Consider the following 19,240-nt stretch of genomic DNA (forward strand, 5'->3'; position numbering starts at 1 on the left):
CTTTGCAATGTAAATACATTTTCTTTTATGTTTTGTTAGGTTTTGTTTGTTTGTTTTCTGTCCAGAAAAGCCTGGAAAGAAATAAGAAATAAGCCTGGAAAGATAAGGTATCTGGTGTAAAGTAGATCAGATTACATTGAGTCTGAGATTGTATACCGAGACTGTGAATCCACAGCTTGTTCCTTTTGGCCCTGAACCATGTGGAGTCTTTGGCAGGCTCTATACCTCCCCCTGGAGAGGGAGGTGTAAACTTCATGTTCAGATCATAAAAACTAGTTATTGTGAAAATACAACATGGAGTGAAACTCTCATTTTGTTCTAGTTAATAGGCAATAGCACAGAAATGTGTTCACCTTCAGTTTTCTGGGGCAAGATTTATTGGAGCACCAAATGGCATTTTCGTGCTAATCTGTATATCTGAGGATGGTTGCAGTTTGGGTCGAAAAAAGTTCCACCAAAACAGGAGTCAGGGACTTGGTGTTAATCTTAAGGACAAATAAAAGCTGATATTTGCCAGCTGATTTGCCATGTTGTGGAACCCATATTTTCAGCATGTGCACAATGTGTAGAGACAGCAAAACAGTTTCTCATACTTTATTTATGTGTCTATGCATGCATATAATTTGATCTAGAGGCAAATATCGCAGAGATGCACAAATGTTAAGATTAGCACTACTCTTGTAGTAGCAGAAGCTATTTGCCTGTCTTTATTTTAGACTTTTCTGGTTCCAAAGCAGAGATGGTTACCTTTTTGGAATGGAAAATAGTAATTGAACTGTTCAGTAGATCAATTTGTACTTGGATGATGGAATATTATTAACCTCAGTTGGGACAGTTTCATGGACTTTCACAAACCCGAATAGGATGTTGCAGTTCTGTGGTTTCTATTTTAAGTGCTTTGGTTTTAGATTTTCTATTGATTAGTTTTTCCATTTTAAAATGGGTATTTTGAGGTGAGGCAAAAGAAATACACTTAGAGAGTGTATACAATAAATAAGTGTTCATGACAGCAGGCTAGTGCTGAGTCATTTGAACTATTTGAAAGTACAAAGTGGGATTTGGAAGTAGAAGTGGGACTTTTCTATAATGTGTGGCTAGATTTTAAATTCAGGTTGTCTTCAGAAATAAACCTATACATACTGAAGATACATGTCAAGATAATTTATATTGAAAACAAATACTTGGCACTTTACTGACAGAATTGTTGTTCTTACAGTATCACAAATAGTAGATTCATAGGGAGGCAGGAAAGAAGCACGTGAGCTCAGATGCCTGCCAGTTTATTTATTTTGTAATTGCTTCTTATACTAGGGAGATGCTGTTCAATGTTCTCCTTCCCTTGTCACCTTTTCTTCTCTTTCAGTTGGTAGAAATCTGACTAAAGGAGGAACAGGGAACTTGAAAGACCCTTTTCCTACAAGGGCCTGTCCTGGTGCAAGTTGAGGAGGGTTCTTGGAACTTGCATCCTACAGGAATCATGCTGCTAAATACTGGTTTCTAGCAAGACAAATGTTGTCACTTAGTGTGTTTGGGACCATAAATAAAGTGTTTCAAAATTTAAAAATTCTGAAATTATTAGTGACTATGACATTTTCAGACATGAAAATTGGTCTGCTCTTAAGTTAGTTACTTCTCTTAATTGAGAAATAGGCAAATACGCTCAGTTTTCAGGATATTTTTATGAAAATAAAATGTCCGAAAGGATTCCAACAGTTCATGAACAATAGTAGACCATGTTCGAAGGCAGTAGTCTGTTATGCTGCTGTACACCACTTCACAGAGGAATCCTCAACCTGGTGTATTTGTAAACTTGCAGAAAATAGAGAAAGGTGAAAGCAATTCAAAGAATATGATGTGCCATACAGGTGCTATTTCCTTGTGGGATGTTTTGTTTGTTTTATTGCAAAAAGTAGAGTTGAGCAAGGTAGGACTTATGCTTTGATATACAAGGAAGGCATCTTTAACTGTTGATGCTGTAGACTTGACTGAACTCCCAAGTCGACTGTGTGGGTCGTATTAATTGGTTAAAAAACAAAACAAACCCAAACCTTTGTTAACTGGGTGCAGTCTCTCCCTAGCTCAGGTGTATCCTCATCTGCAGTAAGCAAGCCCCGGGTCTGCATCAGAAAGGTCACCTCATGCTTTCAAGGCTTTACAGAGTAGGAGAGAGCTAGGAAAAATGTGAAAGTAAAATAAATGTAAATGTGATAACCTTTTGCTTAGCTGACCTGCACAATCCTCATACCGTCAAGCTCTACTATTCTTTTCACACCATGTGAAGCATATGGTTATAAAGGTTTGTGGTTTTTTTCTTTTTTACAAATTTTTAATCCTAGATGTAGTTACATTTTTAGAACCCATTTTGTGCTGTTTGGTAGGGCGTATTTTTAGTATCTCTTAATTATAATGATTTCCTGGTAGCCAGATAAGGTTTGGAGTTACATGAAAACCTTTTCCCAAGTTGTGTTTCCTGTTGTGTTGGTCGGAAGCTGCTTTTTCCTCCAGGTGCTGTTATAATAACTGGAATCTTGACATATGCATGCAGTTATTTTCAGTAGTTTGTTCTGACATTTACTGAGGCTTACTCTGTGTTTTTGAAGGATCTCAAGTAAGCAATTTGTTTATTTAGAAGGAGCTTTCAAGGTAAGCCAACTTACTGAAACTGCTTAATGGGAAACTTAAATAATAATTCCTCTGCCCTGGTGAAACCTCTGCTTTCCCTCTCGACTGGAATATTTCTGGGCTAATTAGCATTTCCATATTCTGATGCGATCGATAAAAACTCCAGATAAAAATTCTCAAGGAATGCAATAATTTTTAATGTTTTTAATTTTAACAGAATTTCTTTAAGTAATCTTGATTTTAGTGGAATATTTCTTCATACAAGAATTTCAAGAGAATAAATCTCGTTTGGAGCTATGTATATTTTTCCAATAGAGATGACATTTTGGAGACTTCACTGACTGAAGCAAAATCCTGTGTCACTGCACTCTAGCAAAAACCCAACTTCAGTGGCAAGTCAGTCAGGACTTAATTTTTGGTTTGCAGTTATTTGAATTTGCACTTGAAAGAGAAATTTTTTACTTTGCAGGTGAACTGTTGAATCAGAGTTTTAAAACAATTACATCTTTTAGTCTTCTCTTATTTTGTTTTCTTTCATACTTGGATCAGAAAGACTTTTTGTACCTGTATCCTTTTTTTTTTTCTTTTTTTTTTCAGTTTCCCCACTGCTTCTCAGCAAAGTATAGAGTGAACTTCCTTCCTCACATTAGCGAAGTGTTTTCTAAATTCCATCAGGAATAACTCAAACATTTTTGAGAAAACCTCTGTTATTTGAGGCACTCTGCAGCATCTTGTCTTGTTTTTATACTGTACTTAAGAGGTTAAATAATGACGCAGCTGTAGGCCTGTATTACCCAGTTGTAGTGTATTTGAAAAGTTGGTTGGCTGTCATCTGTTGTCTGTTTTTATGTTTTCATCATCCCGATGTTTGAAGGCTTTCAGCTGTTCTGTGAACAGCCAGCTTCCTAATGGTGGGAGTATACAAGTCTTGACAGTCTCACAGAATATTCTTGTAGGCAAATCGTGAAGTTACAGTCTGGATGGATGGGCAATAAGAGGGGTAAACAGCTGTTTGTCCGGCTGGCTTAGGGGGTGGCAGCTGATGGACCACACTCCACCGCGATGCTGGTAATGACCAGAGCACCAGTCCTTCCTGGAGGAGGTGATGGAGGGCACCCAGAGAGCCTGAGGGAGGCTGGAGGATCAGGCTGACAGGAGCTATAATGTAGTACGTTAATTGAGGAGAAGTAAACTGACTGGATAACAGTATAAAAGCACCAAAAGCCATCTGTTTGGACAGCTTGACATCTTTCACTTTCTTGTCGGGTCTAGGGGATGTGTTAGCAATCTCCAAACAGTGTTTCCAATTGCTGCTTTTTTGGTAGTCATTCTTCTAATTTGTTTTATTTGTAGCCATACTTATTCAGGAAACATGTTTTGTATAACTGGAAAATCAGAGAATGGTTTGGGCTGGAAGGGATCACCCAGTTCCAGCCCCCTGCCATGGGCAGGGACACCTCCCACCAGCCCAGGTTGTCCAAAGCCCCATCCAGCCTGGCCTTGAGCACCTTCAGGGATGGGGCACCCACAGCTGCTCTGGGCAACCTGTGCTAGGGCCTTGCCACCCTCTGAGTAAAGAATGTCTTCCAAATATCTACCCTCTTTCAGTTTAAAGGCACTATCCCTTGTCTTATCCCTACCCCCCTGACACAGTCCCTCCCCAGGTTTCCTGTAGGCCCCTTTAGGCACTGGAAGGCCACTGTAAGGTCTCCCCGACGCCTTCTCTTCTCCAGGCTGAACAACACCAGCTCTGCACCTTTAGGTTCCTTAGATGGTCTTGAACCTGATCTCCTACACTGGACAGTTCTTCATTCTCCCAGTCCCTGCCTTTGCCTTCTGCAAGTTGGGTGGTGTGGCTAGAGTGCTTGTCAGTGAAGACTGAGGCAAAAAAGCGTTGTCTTGACTTATAAGTGTTTGGCCAATTTGCACAGCTATATGGTGAGGCTTTTGTAGAGAAAAGGGCTTCTAGGAGGGGAGTGGGATGACACCTGTAGGGAGAATCAATTACTCTCCCAGCACTGTTTTTTTTCCTTTGACCTCTAAGAGCACAGAGCAGTCCTTTTAATGACTGGAATTAGCTGGCACGGCTTTCCTGGGCCCATTAACCAGCAGAGGCAGGATCTACAGGGGCGAGAGCAGCAGAGACTGTGACTTTTTCTCCTGCTGAGGCGTTGGGGGGAAATAGAGTGCTCCCCAAATCTGCCAGGTAAATCCCCTCACTAGAGGAGGTGAGGGCCCTGTGGCACCTCAGTGAGGCTGCGTGGGCTTCTTTGGGCTGGGAGCTGCTTCAGTGACAGACCCATCTGCCTGCTTTTGGGAACACTTTATAGGAAAAAAGGTTTTGTAGCAAATGGAAGTCAGGTGGCAGAGTGCCATCACTGCGTGGCCTCAGGAGGAGCAGGCCGTGCCGTGGCTGCGAGGGAGGTGGGCTGTGGGATGGCCGCTGCGATGGTACCGGCGGCTGGTCCTGGGGACAGGGCAAAGAACTGCACATCAGTACCTCAGTTTCCACTTTTTAATAACTGTTTTGCCTGCTTTTAGTTCCGCTCTCCCCAAAGTCATAGCTGGCTCGGAGTTGGAAGTTGCCCTGTGTGGGGGTTATCATGGCAACTCCTGTAAGTCAGCGTCGAGTTGCAAGTGAGCATTTTCGCTGTAGTCTGCCTTTTTTTCCGGTGCACACAGCAGCGTGTTTCAGAAACGATGCAGTTACTAACTCAAAGGTACAATGGTGTGGTGAATGTGATAATATTTTAAGTGTGTCGGGTCTCAGTGATGTCGGTAAGAATTCACACGTGGACAGGAGCAGCATGAGGGGGTATGGGTGAGGGATGATGTTGTCTTCCTCAGAGCTCTGGGACTTTAATAGACTTACTGTGTCAATTCAGTATTTTATAAACGCCTAAAAATTACTCTTGGATTATGGGAAACGTAGTTCTGAATAGCTTTGTGGTGAAAAAATATATATTTATATATATATATGTGCACCTGTTTTCTGTTGCTGCAGCCATCCTTAACATTTCTGACAACAAACAGAAGCCCCAGGTGTGGCAGTTTGTTTTTGCCTAGCCAAGCAGCAGCTTTTATTCTACCTGACAGAGTGTGAAATCATGCGGCGAGGTTCCCATGTTAACCCTCTACAACTGATGTTGGAGAGCGAGCTTAGGGGAGCTCTTCAGCTAGCGTATGTTGAGGGTTTTTTGGAGCATGTCCGTACAGCAGGCAACTAACTGTTAGCATTTAGCCATGGCCAGTGGTAGTTGCAATAGTTAACAGAACATCTGAGGCAAAAGGAGAAAATAAACAAGATAATGCAGAGCTAGGAAAGTTGTGTCGGTCGCATATGTTTCTTGGAGACCATCTCTATTTTGGGGCTTAAAATATCCTGAGCTACCAATAAAGAGTGCAAAACTGTCAGAATATATTAGAAAATAGGAAATTTCTGTTGTCAGTGAGAGCCGCCGGCTTTTATTATTAGAATTGAATAGCATTTCTGCCCCGTCCACAATGCTGTTAATAATTGCGTATCATTCGGGACTGTAGTAAAAGGCTCACCCCAGGGAATACAGAGTCCTTGTACACAGCTGTGTAATTGATAATAAAGATGTGTTGACTGAAAGGAAAGTGCTTCCCTTATAACACGCTGATCTTTTACTTCTGAAATTTGCTGTAAGAAAAAGATTTCAGCTAATTTATTGATGGTATAATGGATGTTTGGTTTGTCAGTCCAGTTTTATAGCTCCTTTTGGCAGCAATCACAGCTTGGATGCTTCTGTGTGTGGACTGTGACCTTGATGCAGGCTACAGAAGGAATTACTGCTCTCTCAATGATTTTGCCTGGTTTAATAAAACATATTTGGGATTTTGATAGTACTCTCCATTATGGTAAATGCTTTTAATTAATCCCTTATTTTAAAATACCGTTAATACAGCATTTTCCCTGGAAGATCGACACGATGCTTATCCTAGAAAATGTTGTGCTCTTTCAGCGTTTATCCATATGGATGCCATATTCTAGCTGTGTCTGTCTGATGTGTGAGAGCTTGGAGTTTCTTACCCAGCAGTATTTGTTGGAGCATTCCCTAATGGGTAGCACAGCCCAGAGCTGCAGCTCTTCTTGCCGCCCCCACCCTTTCCATCAGCCGCTCTGCTAGCAGTTTCTTCTTTTTATTGGAAGCAGAGAGCTCGTGAGACCAGCTTAGACAAACGGACAGAGAACTTTGAGAGGAACACTTGCAATTTGTGTATTTCTCCCAAAAGCATTTTTGCTGAAGCATATTGTGGTAGTAATCTGGCTACTGTTAGTGCTTCAGCAGCTTAGATCTTATCCTAGAAGATGTTATTCTTCACTGAACACGACAATTCATTTTTTTATACATCATCTACCCAGTGACTCCTGTAGAGCAAAAAGGCTGGAAGGAGATCTTCTATTGAAACACAGTTGAATACTTGTTTCTCTGTAGAAATCAGGAACTGCTAGAGACCCAGCGTTAGATATGTAGAGGCAAATGTGGCTGTCACTGTATGTCTGAACAAGTTATGCAAGCTGGCCTTTTCTTTTTGGCACTGTCTTAGTAATTCGTGGCAGTTGGCTCTGCTTGTTTGGTGTCAGTATCATCATCACCTTCGCTGCTGCATACAGAAAAGACCCTATGTATTGCTGTTATTGGCTGTGTGCTGTTGTCATTGAAAACAGTACTGATTACCTACCTCATGTCAAGTCAGGCTGCCCCTGCAGCTTCTCTGGATATACACCTGCACTACGTCTAAGATATTTTCAAGATATTTTCCCAGTCTATCTAAAGGTTGACAAAACCAGGATGTCTCACACGGACAATACACACACGTGTATGTGTATCTCTCTGTTTGCACATACATGCATACATACATATCTTTCCACTTGTATTAGTAATGGATTGTGATGAAAATGTGCAGAAACAAACAAATTATTCATTTTGTGTGTGTCAGGTATGTACAATAGCAGCAGCAGCATTAACTGATTCTGAAATCCTGGTTATTGATAATGGTGCTTTCGGGTGTTGCAGTTTATGCAGTTCAAGGAATCTGCATCTTGCCTCAGGATAAATAATTATATCGCTTTAATGTTAAGATTATGCTGCCTGATATAGTATTCTTAGCCTGTCAGTTTTAAAATATAGTTGCAAAGCACAGAAGTCTTCTTTTTATAACAGCCTGTGTTAACAGTCTGTAACAACAGTCTGTCACTATTGAACTTAGCCGTAGCTTTCAAATTTTGAGAGGCAAGGGGGTATACACATGATTTATTTATTTTGTTTGTTTTTTTTGTTTTATGCTCAGCTGAGCTGGATGCTGAACATGCACAGAAGGTTCTGGATATGGAGCACACCCAGCAGATGAAGCTAAAGGAACGTCAGAAATTCTTTGAAGAAGCCTTTCAGCAGGATATGGAACAATACCTCTCTACAGGATACTTGCAGATAGCAGAGAGGCGAGGCAAGTTTTAAAATACCTTTTGTATCATCCACAAACTCACAATGTAGAGAATGTTGTTTAGGGGTCACAGTCAGCAGTGGGTTTAATTGCTTGTAGCTGAAGCATTGTGATGTCTACATTGTCCCTTGGTGGAACTGAAAATTTAAATAAGCTCTTAAAGCAACCTTTGGGTCCCAGGGGAAAATCAAGAAAACTTTAGAAAATCAGTCAGACTCTCTGCTTGCTGTCTGAGGTAATGCAAAGCTCTGAGGTACACCTGGAACAGCACTCTTTGCAGCTCATGAGAGTGTCCATATCTTTGGAAATGTGGATAGAGGTGATCGTTTCTGTGCTCTCAGATTCCAAAGTGGGATCATCACCTGGCAGAACACACCTCAGAAAAAAAATTAAAGGTGTAGGCAAATGTCAGTGTTGTCTTTCAAAACAGTTCCCAGATGGTAGCTTCTTACGTTGTCTATGTAAAGTGCAGAGCATGTGATTTGGACATGAGAAATACAGACTAAGCTCTCTCCTTATTATGAGACAAGTCTGGCATCTCCCTGCTAGTTAAAGCACAAGAATGCCATAGACTGCAGACACTTCTGTGGGGGAGGTATCCATCTGTTGGCCCAAAAGCTTTGTAGGACCAGAAAGAAAGCAGGAAATAACATCATTTGTGTAGCAGGAAAAATGTAGAGATTTTGTCCCTGCTCTGAGACCAGGTCTGCTGTCGTTTGCAATGCTGGAGCAGGGAATACAATCCAAGATTTTGATTTCTCTGCACAAGTGCTATACATACGAATCTGCAGAATGCTCTATATTGGTTGCTTGGACAGTCTTCTGAGAAGTGGGATATGTAAGCTTTAAATTCCTTTGGTCTAGGAATGAATTGAATTTGCATCTCTTAGTTTCTGATGAGTGTGTGTGTGTGTGTGTGTGTGTGTATAATCCACTCACACTAAAAACCAGCATTGTCACTGCTGCTAGTGGATGCAGTACTCTGCGAGAGATGGATGCACACCTTTCTGAATTTCAGCTTTGTAGTATAATGCAGAACCCATACATATAAAAGAAACAGTTTCTATGAAAAATTTGATCCCACAGTACATGTAAAACTGTGGTATGTATGGAAGAAAAAACCCATTGAGTGACACAATTTTATGTCAGTTCAATATGAAGGCTTTTAACAGTGTAATTGTTAAACTTGTATAAACCATGAAACTGTTAATTATATTTGGTGTTACACATGGAGCAGTTGAATTTAAATCTTGAGAACTCCCGAACATGCTTGTTCTGTGTTTGTACGCTTTATTATTCAAGGAATAAGATGTTTACTCAGGTATTTAATTCCCTTGTGATTTGTCAGTTTTATACTGACAACAATAAATAGTTTGCTTGAATAATTAATGCTGTGAAGTCCCCATGCTGGGAGAAGACATCGGGCATCAGCCTAGGCTTTGTTTACTGCTGTCACTTGTTGCACTGATTGATGGAATGAGGAAGAATGACTGCTCTCTATTAATTCTTATTTCTAGTTTCCGTACCCCATGTTTATTGACACTTAGTGATTGTGTGTTTAAATGTGTGTAGTTTTCTTTTCTCTGAAAGGACTTTTAGTTGAGGGGGGTGCTGCAAAATGGAAAATTTCAGTGTTTGTCCTTGAGCCTCATCTTACCCTATTTCTGCTGCTGTTGCTATAAACATTGTTGCTAAAAATATTTAGTTTTGCAAAAGTTATAATGGACACTAGTTTTACAACAAAGATTGCACAGAGAGTTTTTGGATTTGGGCTAAGATGGCCGCTGAGCAATCTGACGTGTGTGTGCTCCTTCCATATCTGGTTTAATTATTACTAATGCATACAATTATAGCAGCTATTAAAGCCTTTATAGGTAATAACGTTGTGTAGCTGATTGTCAGTCTGCTCACTGCACTATTTTTACTACAGAGCCAATTGGCAGTATGTCTTCCATGGAAGTGAATGTGGACATGCTGGAACAGATGGACCTAATGGACATGTCTGACCAAGAAGCACTTGATGTCTTTTTAAACTCAGGAGGCGAGGACAATAATATGCTTTCTCCCATGCTGGGTATGATACTAGTAATGACAGTGTGCTTAGAAACAAAGTGATAAATCACCACAGTTGCTCTAATATGCGATGAAGTTACCTCATAAAACATTACGTTGGTTCCGTGTTTTTCACTAGTGGTTTTCAGAACGCTCACCTTAAGGTGTGATGCGAGAGAGCTCGCTTCTGGACTCTGGTTACTAAAACTTCATCTCATATATGGATCGGTTATGTGTTACATGAAGTTTTCTGGGGTGTTTCTCTTGATATAAGTTGACAGAAGTCATTCTAACAAACCAGTCACCATCAGAACATTTGCGGTAGTTGGGTTTTTATTTTTAAGACTGCTTTCTGAGAAACAGATTCAGAATTTGGTATTTTCAAGTATATTGGGACCGGTTGTATAATGCAAGATCTTCAGTGAGGTATATTCAGAAACCTGACTGAATGCAGCAGTGCATATGTATACAGCACTTCTGGAAGCTTCTAAAGAGTGGTTCTGATACTGCAGCTCTTCTGTGTAGCCTTCTTACTGCTATCGATATTAGCTACATTGGATTAAATAGTAATCCAAAATTTGTTTTACGCATTCTGATGAACAAAACCAGATGTAGGTTTTGGTAAGTTGCAGCATGATGGGGGAGTCTGCTTACAGCAAGGCATTAGTAATTCTGGATACGTTATCCACTAGGGAAATGTGTTTTCCCAATTAAAAACTTATTTTAGTACTAAAATAAAAGAGCCAAAACGAGTTTTCCTGGGGAAGATGAAGAAGCTCCTTTAAATGTCCATAGACATCTTTTCAAAATACAAGTTGAAATATTTCTATAAAAGTACTTACAGTGAAGGAACAGTGCACTCTAAATCCTACCCTATATTTTGGGATAAGTAAAGAAGAGTGTTAAGAATATCCTGTGGTAATTTTCTTCCTCCATATTATTACCTGCTGCGAACGTGAAAAGCTTATGGAAAGTGGTCGAGGCATGCGATAACTAAAGATTTTTGGTTTATGGCAAAAACTAAATTCAGATGGCTGTTTTTTGACAAACATCCAGGTCGTGTATTAGTAAAGTTAATCAATGTTTGCGCATGCAAGTAATTACAGAGACCAGGGCTGTTTTCCCTAGGCTGGTTTTGGCAGATGTTGGATCAAGAGGCCTCATGTCTTGACAACAAACAGTGTAACTGGATTAGCTAAGGAAACGCAGAATCTACTAAATGTGGTTGTTTTTTGCCTAAATAGGTTTAAAATTTATTAGCCTTTGAAATAACTGTATTCATTTTGTATTGTAATGCGAGTATTACAGTGTATATATATTTATTATATTCATACACATGCACACTGTAATATAGCGTAATAGTGCTATAACGTGCTAGCACCTTATATTAAACACAGAGGTGGGATGGGCTTGCAGCAAGGCTTGCACAGTTGTTACTACTCAGTGGAACAGCCCTGTGAATCTTACTTTTGTGGCTCAAGACAATTCCTTTCACTCTGGTTAGAAGGGATTTACCTGCTCTGAGGACCTTGCATCCTAGTATCAAGTCAGATGTGCAGTAGTCTGCGTTCTCAGAAAAATGAGATAACTCTTAGCTCTTCATTGTGCTGGCAGTGGAGAGGTGGGATGGTCAGGGAAAGATTTCACTATTTTACTGAGCACTGCAAAAAGCAGGTAAGTTATGTCAGTAACTGGTAAAAATGAAAATAAGCTGAAGACATTAAAACGTTTTCAAATTTGTCTTGCTATAAATGGTGCCAGTTTCTGGGCATTGGTTTTTCATTGTAGCTAGCACGCTGTACTGAAAAATTGACTCATCTCTGCCACTCCAGAACCCTCCTGGGTGTGTGGTGTCAGTTAATCTGAAGCGTGCAGGTGTGCACAGCAAACAGACAGGTTTCTGTGGAGACATCTACTTCGTGTCACTTGTGCTCAGTGTCTGTCTTTGTTGCCTCCCCCTGGAGTTCCTGTGTCCCAGAGAGGCTAAGGCAGTGTCACCTGCAGGGCTATTTGCTGCCCGAGTTTAAGTCCAGAATTGAAGATTGCAGACAGCTGGGGCAAGAAGTGTGCCCGAGCTACACCTTGTGTACCTTACCTGTAGTAGAAGCAGCTCCTGTTGCCTCCAGATGCTGTTACGGCTGTTTTCTTGTTAAAATTACACTCTGAGTTATTTGGTAAGACTGTGAGGAGCACTTGTAGGGCAATGCAGTGTGAACTGCTCTGCAGCCAGCCTTGGGCAGGGCTAAGGTGTTGTCATCAGCTCATTTCTACCTGGACTGTCTTGAAACTTGTTTTAATAAGATTCTTAAATAATCCCACAGGGTTTTTGGAAGTATTTTCTCACTAATGTTACCCAGTGCTGAAGCTGGGTGCTCTAAGAGTTTATAGGCATGGCAGGTAAGACAAAAAGGGTTTTAAATGGTGGATCAGATATAAAGAGTTTAGATGCTTCTCTATTTTTCCTTATTTACTGCCAGAAGTGGCCAGAGAAGAGGATAGAAATAACTTTGAAATCTGAACTCTCAATCTAGGTGAACACCATTGCCTAGAAAAAGCCTTTCTGCATAGGGTATAGAGGAAGCATAGTCCTAAATCCCATTCGCAGTTACTTGAGCTGTACTACTGCTTTACAAAAGGAATTGTGCCATGCTGTAGTGCAAGGATCTGTTTTGCTTCTGCATCTTCATTTTCAGTCAAATCTGGAGATTGCTTTTTATTGTCTGTCTCCCAGGTTATTTGTGGCTTTGGTTGTGGGATTTTTGTTTTGCACTCAGGATTTTTTGTGTCGTTCTGTTGGACGGGCAGCTGGTGGAATTCTGTGGAGGATTCTCCTGTTGGTGCTGATTCTCAGCACATGCTGAAGTCTGGGTGGACTTTACGAGTCAGAGTTAGGGGGATGTGTAAGTAGTCTTGGCAAACAGGGCGTCAGCTAACTGCAACAGGACGTAACGCTCCTGCAGTCTTAAGTTATCTGATCTCCAGTATAGCAATACAAGTGAGTGAGAGACAAGCACACCATCAGAACCACGTTAAAACCAACTGTGACTTATACTTGAGAACAGTGTCAGAAAAGCCCGAAGGCAGCTTTGTGTTTTGGGAGATTCCTTATGGCAACTCGCAAAAGCATTGAGAGAAGTGAAGGAGCTTTAAACGCACTCATAAACCAGCTTTGAGTTGAGTTAATGTGCTGATGTCTCGGTTCAGAGCCAGAGCTTGATTGTTGTTGTTGTTGTTTTTCCGACCGTAAGGGCCCGACTCCAACACCTATGTGAATGAGATCAGTCTCCAGGTTCCCAGCCAGTCTGAGTTACGACAGAAACTGTCCTCGCTGTCGTCAACCTGTACTGATTCTGCCAGCCAAGAAGCCAGTGAAGGGGAGTCTCCGGTTATTCAGTCCGATGAAGAAGAAGTTCAAGTGGACACTGCTCTCGCTGCTGTAACCGAAAGAAAGGGTGCTTCAGATGTTAGTGATGAAAGTGACTCTCAAACTATTTGAATCTTAAAACCATATCCTTTAAGAATGACTTTGGAATGAATGAACAAATGAATGCGGAGCTTGCCTGTGTAACAATTTGCTAAACCAATCGTAACAGCCAGACCTTTTTACTAGTCATACAGCCTTTTTACAGAATTGCCAGTCGTGTGGAGGTTGGTTTTTAAAAAAAAAAAAAATGCCTAAAGCACACACACTTTAACAGTAGTCTTGGGGCTCAGGGGAGCAGTAAAACTTTTGTATATACCATGTATAAAAGAATTAAAGGGGAAAGATAAAAGTTACTATGACCACTAACCTTTAAATGGCTGATGGGAAATACTTAGATTCGATGTATATTAATGAACCCAAATTGTTCCTTGCATGTTTTCAGCTGCTGCAATGAAGATCTAGGATCCAAACCAAAATGAAAAGCAATTTTCTACTCTTTACTACCTACTGTCTGCCTACTGCCTTTGTCTACTAAAGCAGCAGTATCTACTCTTTCACACTTCTTATTCAGGACCAACTTATTAATCATAGGTGTTAAGGAAACAAAAAAAAAAAGCTATCAAAGGAGGAGAGATGCGTACTGAAATGTTTTACTCCTTGTGGAGCAGATACCGTAGCATTGTATAAGCTTACTCCTCTTTTGAGATAAAATAAAGTATTTCTATCCCAACCATGTCTTTTACTTGATTGCCCAAATATTTTCTTCATGACAGTGAACAGAGGAGACTAATTCAGCAATCAGAAAAGTGGTTATTTATACTGAGCACCAGTGTAATTTACTTTTCCATGGTAACATCTGTTTGACTACACTGATGCAAGCCAGCAACTTAAGGGAAATGAAGCTGAATAAATTATAAATTAAGTGAATACATTTTACAAAATTTAGGCCTTGCCTATAGTCATCATCTTACTGCCCTCATTTTTTTCTGCAGTCATTTTCTCTCTGAAACGGAGGACTGAACCTGTCTAACACCTGTTTCTTGTCAAGTCTCACACTCTGCAGGGATCTGCTCTCCTTTGAGAAGTTTCCTGACTCCTGCTCTTCATTCACTGAGAAAAGGAATGTAATCAGAAGCAGCGTAAGTAAAAGGATGAGCTGTGACATAGATCTCTTCCCGGGCCTTTCCCTGACAAACTAATGGTTGGGATTGAGGCACCTCCTGCTGCTAGCCAGCTGGGATGTGCCCAGTTTCCTTAAGGACTCACTGCAGCTCCTGGTATCTGACAAAGCGTTTCCTCACCTTTAGGGTGTGCAAGCTAGAAGCTCACTACCTACAATCAGGTACTTACTCAGTATTTAACCAGCATTTGTTGAAAGAAATCTTTCTTGAAGGAGCTTACTTTACTCACTCACTTTCCAGAAGACAGACAAAGTGTCCAAAAAAGTTTTGTTTTTTTATTAAACCTCGTAGTACAAACCTGGAAAGTAAACAAAAAACTGGCAATAAACAACATGAAGTCTTTCCTTACAAGGAAAGAGAGCAGAGCAGCGCTAATAAATTAAATGTCAAACTGTAAGCCATAGTCAGAAGTTTACTGTCAAGAGGGAAAAAGTACACAGCAAGGCCATAAAAACCAGACAACCACATTTGAAAACACTTGACTCTGTTTATGTTATTGTTAAATATTCCAAAACAGTTCAGTCTTCTGCAACAACAACCAACAAATTGTATTATAGGACTTTCCTGACAGTCACCACTGGCAAGCTCAGTGCAATATGGGTAGCTACGGTATTGTTGAATTCAATTACGAAACAAAACAGTTTGTGAAAACATTTTCCCTTTTTTATTCCACACATACTGTACACACAACCAGAAAAGGGCAACAGCTACTCCATTATTATTTTTTGTTGTTGTTCAGTGATGTAAGCAGCACTTATAAATGTTACAAGAAAAACCCTGTAAGCATCCAATCCAACCGATGAAGAAAGTGAAACGTAAGGCTTTTCTTCATCTTGTCTCTTCGCCATCCCTCCCCCCACCCCAAGAAAAGGCTCAAGTATTTAAAAAAATTTACAGGCATATGTACAAAAGGTGTGATTTTTTTTTTGTTACAACATGAAGAGAAAAAATAGACAAGATGAAAGCAAATGCATTTTCACATTCAAAAGAAATATGCAGACCTGCTAGTGGCTCTAAATGTGATCATATAATGAAACAAATTCAAAACAAAAATTAATGCTCGACTGTGTAAAGGTGTGAAAAACAGCAGTGGAATGGAAATGGAATGTTAGAAAGATTGCACGTCTATGACAAAAGAAGCACTTATGGCTTCAATCACTTTTTTTTCTTTTTTCTTTTTTTTTTTTTTAAAGGATGCTATTGAAGGGTTTTTGATAAAGTAGCCAACAGCACCAAAAAATAACAGAATGGATTTCCTAATGAAATCAGGCACAGTTTTCCCTCACATGACTCCTCAAGGCAGGCAGTCTTTTTTTTTTTCCTTTTTTTTTTTTTTATTTTTATTTTTTTCCCCCTCAAAACAGATGCATAGTGATGTGCTGGTAAAAGAGAACATACTCCAAATCTCCTCCTTTTGCCTACAGTTAGGAAACAAAGTCCATCTTCAGCTGCCAAAACCTCCCAAAGAAAGTGTGTATTCTCCAATTTAAAAAATTACAAAACTCATCTTGCTGTGACAGAATAAAAGACAGCCAAAGTAAAGCAATTTCTTTCAAGTTTTTGTCTCCTATCCCTTTTCTCTCTAGAAAAATCTGCTCACATGACTGGAGAACAAATTATAAAACACATCAAACTTTAACCTATTCAAAAAATGGGTTAAAAGCCTTTTTTCACAGTTACCAAAAAGGCTTTTTATTTTTTCAGCCATAGGGACAATACAAATTAATATTTTATCAGCCCCTTGCCGGTTTTAAAACAGTGAACATACGGCAGTTTAAAAAAATCAGACTGCTGTATCTATCTAGTCTAAGTACAAAAAAAAAAAATTCAACAGTTTAATGCTAAAACAAAATTAGTTCTCTAAAACCAGAAGAAAATCTTCTTTAGAGCTAGTGCAAAGACAGCTTGTATTCTACAGCAAGTACTCCAAACTATGGTATAATAATTACAAAAAATATATATAAATTGACAAAATGAGAGTGTTGGCATCTTCAGGATTAACTTGAAGCACTTTTGGATGAACTGGAGGATGAAAGCCTAGATGATGGCACGTCGACTGTCGCTCTCTTACGAGGTCCTCTTTTTGGTGTAGGCTTGCTGATACAGTTCTCAATGCTGCCATTTTTACCAGATACTTTTCCACAGATTTGATTGACTAGACTGATTATTTGCTCCTGTTCAGAAAGTGGGAAAAACAGAACACAAATCAGCATTTTTTCTTTAGCCGGGCACTTCTAATTGACATATAGGTAATGCTGCCTTTTTGACTGAAAGCACCCAACCAAGATTAAAAAAAAAAAAATCTACTTGCTGAAATTTCCCCATTAAAGACAGTAATCAGCTACTACAGAACGACAGCTGCTGCCATGCAGGAGAAAGGGCTGTGGGCACTGAGATAAGAAAGAGACAGAAGTCCCTGACCAAAACATCGGAGCGTCTTGACTACATCGCCACTCCTGATCTCATTATACTCAGTGATTTGATGAAGTTTGGGGGTGGGTGGCAATTTGTCTGAATTGTCTTTCCCATCCTGGTAGGAATTTTGGGAAGTTAGTTTTGTGCAAGGTTGAAGCAGACTCCTAATTAAGTATAGCCAACAGTTAAAAAATAGCTTTAACATATGGCATTTGACATGCAGCCTCCTCTCTCTCTCCTCACCCCTATTCACAGCCCTCAAAAAAATCATGTAAAAACCTCCAGGCATGCATTTAGCATCTTTCAGAAGTGCAGAAACTTTCTGACAGTTTTTTCATTTGAAAAATTAATAAACATGCAGTATTCAAGGAGAGATTTTCTTCTTTTCCAATGTAGCCCAAAATATCTTTGTAATTATAAAACCTAGCAAAAATTATTACTGTATGTGATTCTGATGAAGAGTGGCTTTGAAAACCTCAACAGTTAGCAATTCCATTGAAAACACAGGATATACGAGACTAAACAATCTCAAGAATACAAGAAATACATTTAGATTTCTGAGAAGTTTCCTGAAACTCTTCAGTGTTTAGCATGTTACAGAGCCCACAATTAAAATCAAAGCAAGTCACAGTGGCACGCTCGTTCCCAGCCTCACTCTGGCCTTCTGTTTTCTTTCTGGAACCCCATGCACATACATCAAGAAGCTGCCGAGACATCTGTCCACGAGCAGCTTGTACCAGCACTGATCTTGAAGAGCTGATTTTGTTTGCCCAGAACCCGGGCACAGTCCTACATCGTCAGTTTGAGTTCATTTGTGCTTTACTCCAAGCCATTACTGGAACTCTCACCTAGAAGTACTCTACAAGATGGCTTTAGAAGGTTCAGGCTGGACCTCTTGTAAGTCAAAAGTGCATTTTCAGCTACCAACAGACAGAAGTTATCATAGAGCACAGACGTGACCGTAAATTAACCGAACAAAACATAGCCTCATGTTTTACAGCACCCCAAAGCACTAAATGGCATGTCTGATCTCTACCACCCACTGAGACTTCAGGCTTCATCTTTGTAATCACGTTTCCCTCTCTTTCTGCTACTGAGATCATCACAACGCAGTCTCCTGAGGCCCTGGCATGACAAAGAGCTAAGTCTAGTCCCAGGTTTTCAGTACAAAGCCAACCAGCACCGCAGAGCTACGATCGTACAGACCTCATCGTAACGGTACATCATTTTCAGTCCCCGACAAGACTTCTGTTTCTCCACATGCCGCAGGGCACACTCCAAGCAGAAGACAACATTTTCATTCTCCTGTACAACCTATCAAAAGAGGAAGGGGGAGAGGAAGGGATATGCAGTAAGCTCCAAACTGTAGCTGTGTTATGCACACAGTATTTCCCATTGTAATATGTGATTTACTGTACCTGTACCTTGCTATAAATTAGTGAAGGGAGAAGTAAACAAGATGCACATGCACTGTGTAATGATCCAGAATGAACTAAAAAAGGAATAGACACTTTCTTCTGAGTGCTAATGCTGGACGATACATATTAATTAAAAAAACCTACACCATTAGAAGTGAAGGATGAATCTAAATACTGTTACATGTATAAAGCTTTACTGGTATCTAATATATAACCTAAAAGTTTCTCGAAAGCAGCAGTTTCTTGTTATTCTAAATGCTGCCTTGAGTAAGAATCAAATCAAAAGCTTAGCCATAGGATGCCCTAGTTACTGTCTTATTCAGCAGAGGTCACATTTACTCAGCTGGCTAGCTGCCAAAAACACAAAGCTTGGAATTCGACAAACAAGTTGACTTGTTGTCCCTTATTGCTGTTAAGAATGACAAGGAAAAGTCATTCCCTTTTTTTACACATACACAACTTCATTGTATCCACAGCAAACTGACCAGAATTGGAATTTTTGGTTGGTTTGATTTTTTTTAAACTAACTAACTCATTTTGAAGTTAGTTCAAAGTAGTGCTGCTTAAACATGTCTTAGCTGCCCAGTGGTCTAAAGACATGGCTCAACAGTGTATTCGGTCATAAGGAGGGAAACAGCTACATCACATCATTCAACAGG

At 40.0% G+C, this 19,240-nt stretch overlaps 2 protein-coding genes across 3 annotated transcripts in view; one reads left to right on the forward strand and one right to left on the reverse strand.

The window, feature by feature from the left end:
- DTNBP1 (dystrobrevin binding protein 1) overlaps nt 1-14,297 on the forward strand; it is a 68,991-nt gene extending 54,694 nt beyond the window's left edge. The window contains exons 8-10 of the mRNA XM_027451261.3: nt 7,939-8,094; nt 10,022-10,165; nt 13,392-14,297. Coding sequence (XP_027307062.1) covers nt 7,939-8,094; nt 10,022-10,165; nt 13,392-13,639 — 548 coding nt within the window. The 3' untranslated portion in view covers nt 13,640-14,297. The remainder of the gene's footprint in view (nt 1-7,938; nt 8,095-10,021; nt 10,166-13,391) is intronic.
- Nucleotides 14,298-15,001: 704 nt separating this feature from the next.
- The window catches only part of JARID2 (jumonji and AT-rich interaction domain containing 2), a 202,810-nt gene continuing 198,571 nt past the window's right edge, over nt 15,002-19,240 (reverse strand). For both annotated transcript variants that reach the window (XM_038175718.2, XM_027451254.3), the window contains exons 17-18: nt 18,370-18,477; nt 15,002-16,922 (exon numbers count right to left, since the gene is read on the reverse strand). In XM_038175718.2, coding sequence (XP_038031646.1) covers nt 16,746-16,922; nt 18,370-18,477 — 285 coding nt within the window. In that variant the 3' untranslated portion in view covers nt 15,002-16,745. The remainder of the gene's footprint in view (nt 16,923-18,369; nt 18,478-19,240) is intronic.

The sequence above is a fragment of the Anas platyrhynchos genome, chromosome 2 (assembly GCF_047663525.1).
Source record: "Anas platyrhynchos isolate ZD024472 breed Pekin duck chromosome 2, IASCAAS_PekinDuck_T2T, whole genome shotgun sequence".
NCBI classification, from domain to species: domain Eukaryota; kingdom Metazoa; phylum Chordata; class Aves; order Anseriformes; family Anatidae; genus Anas; species Anas platyrhynchos.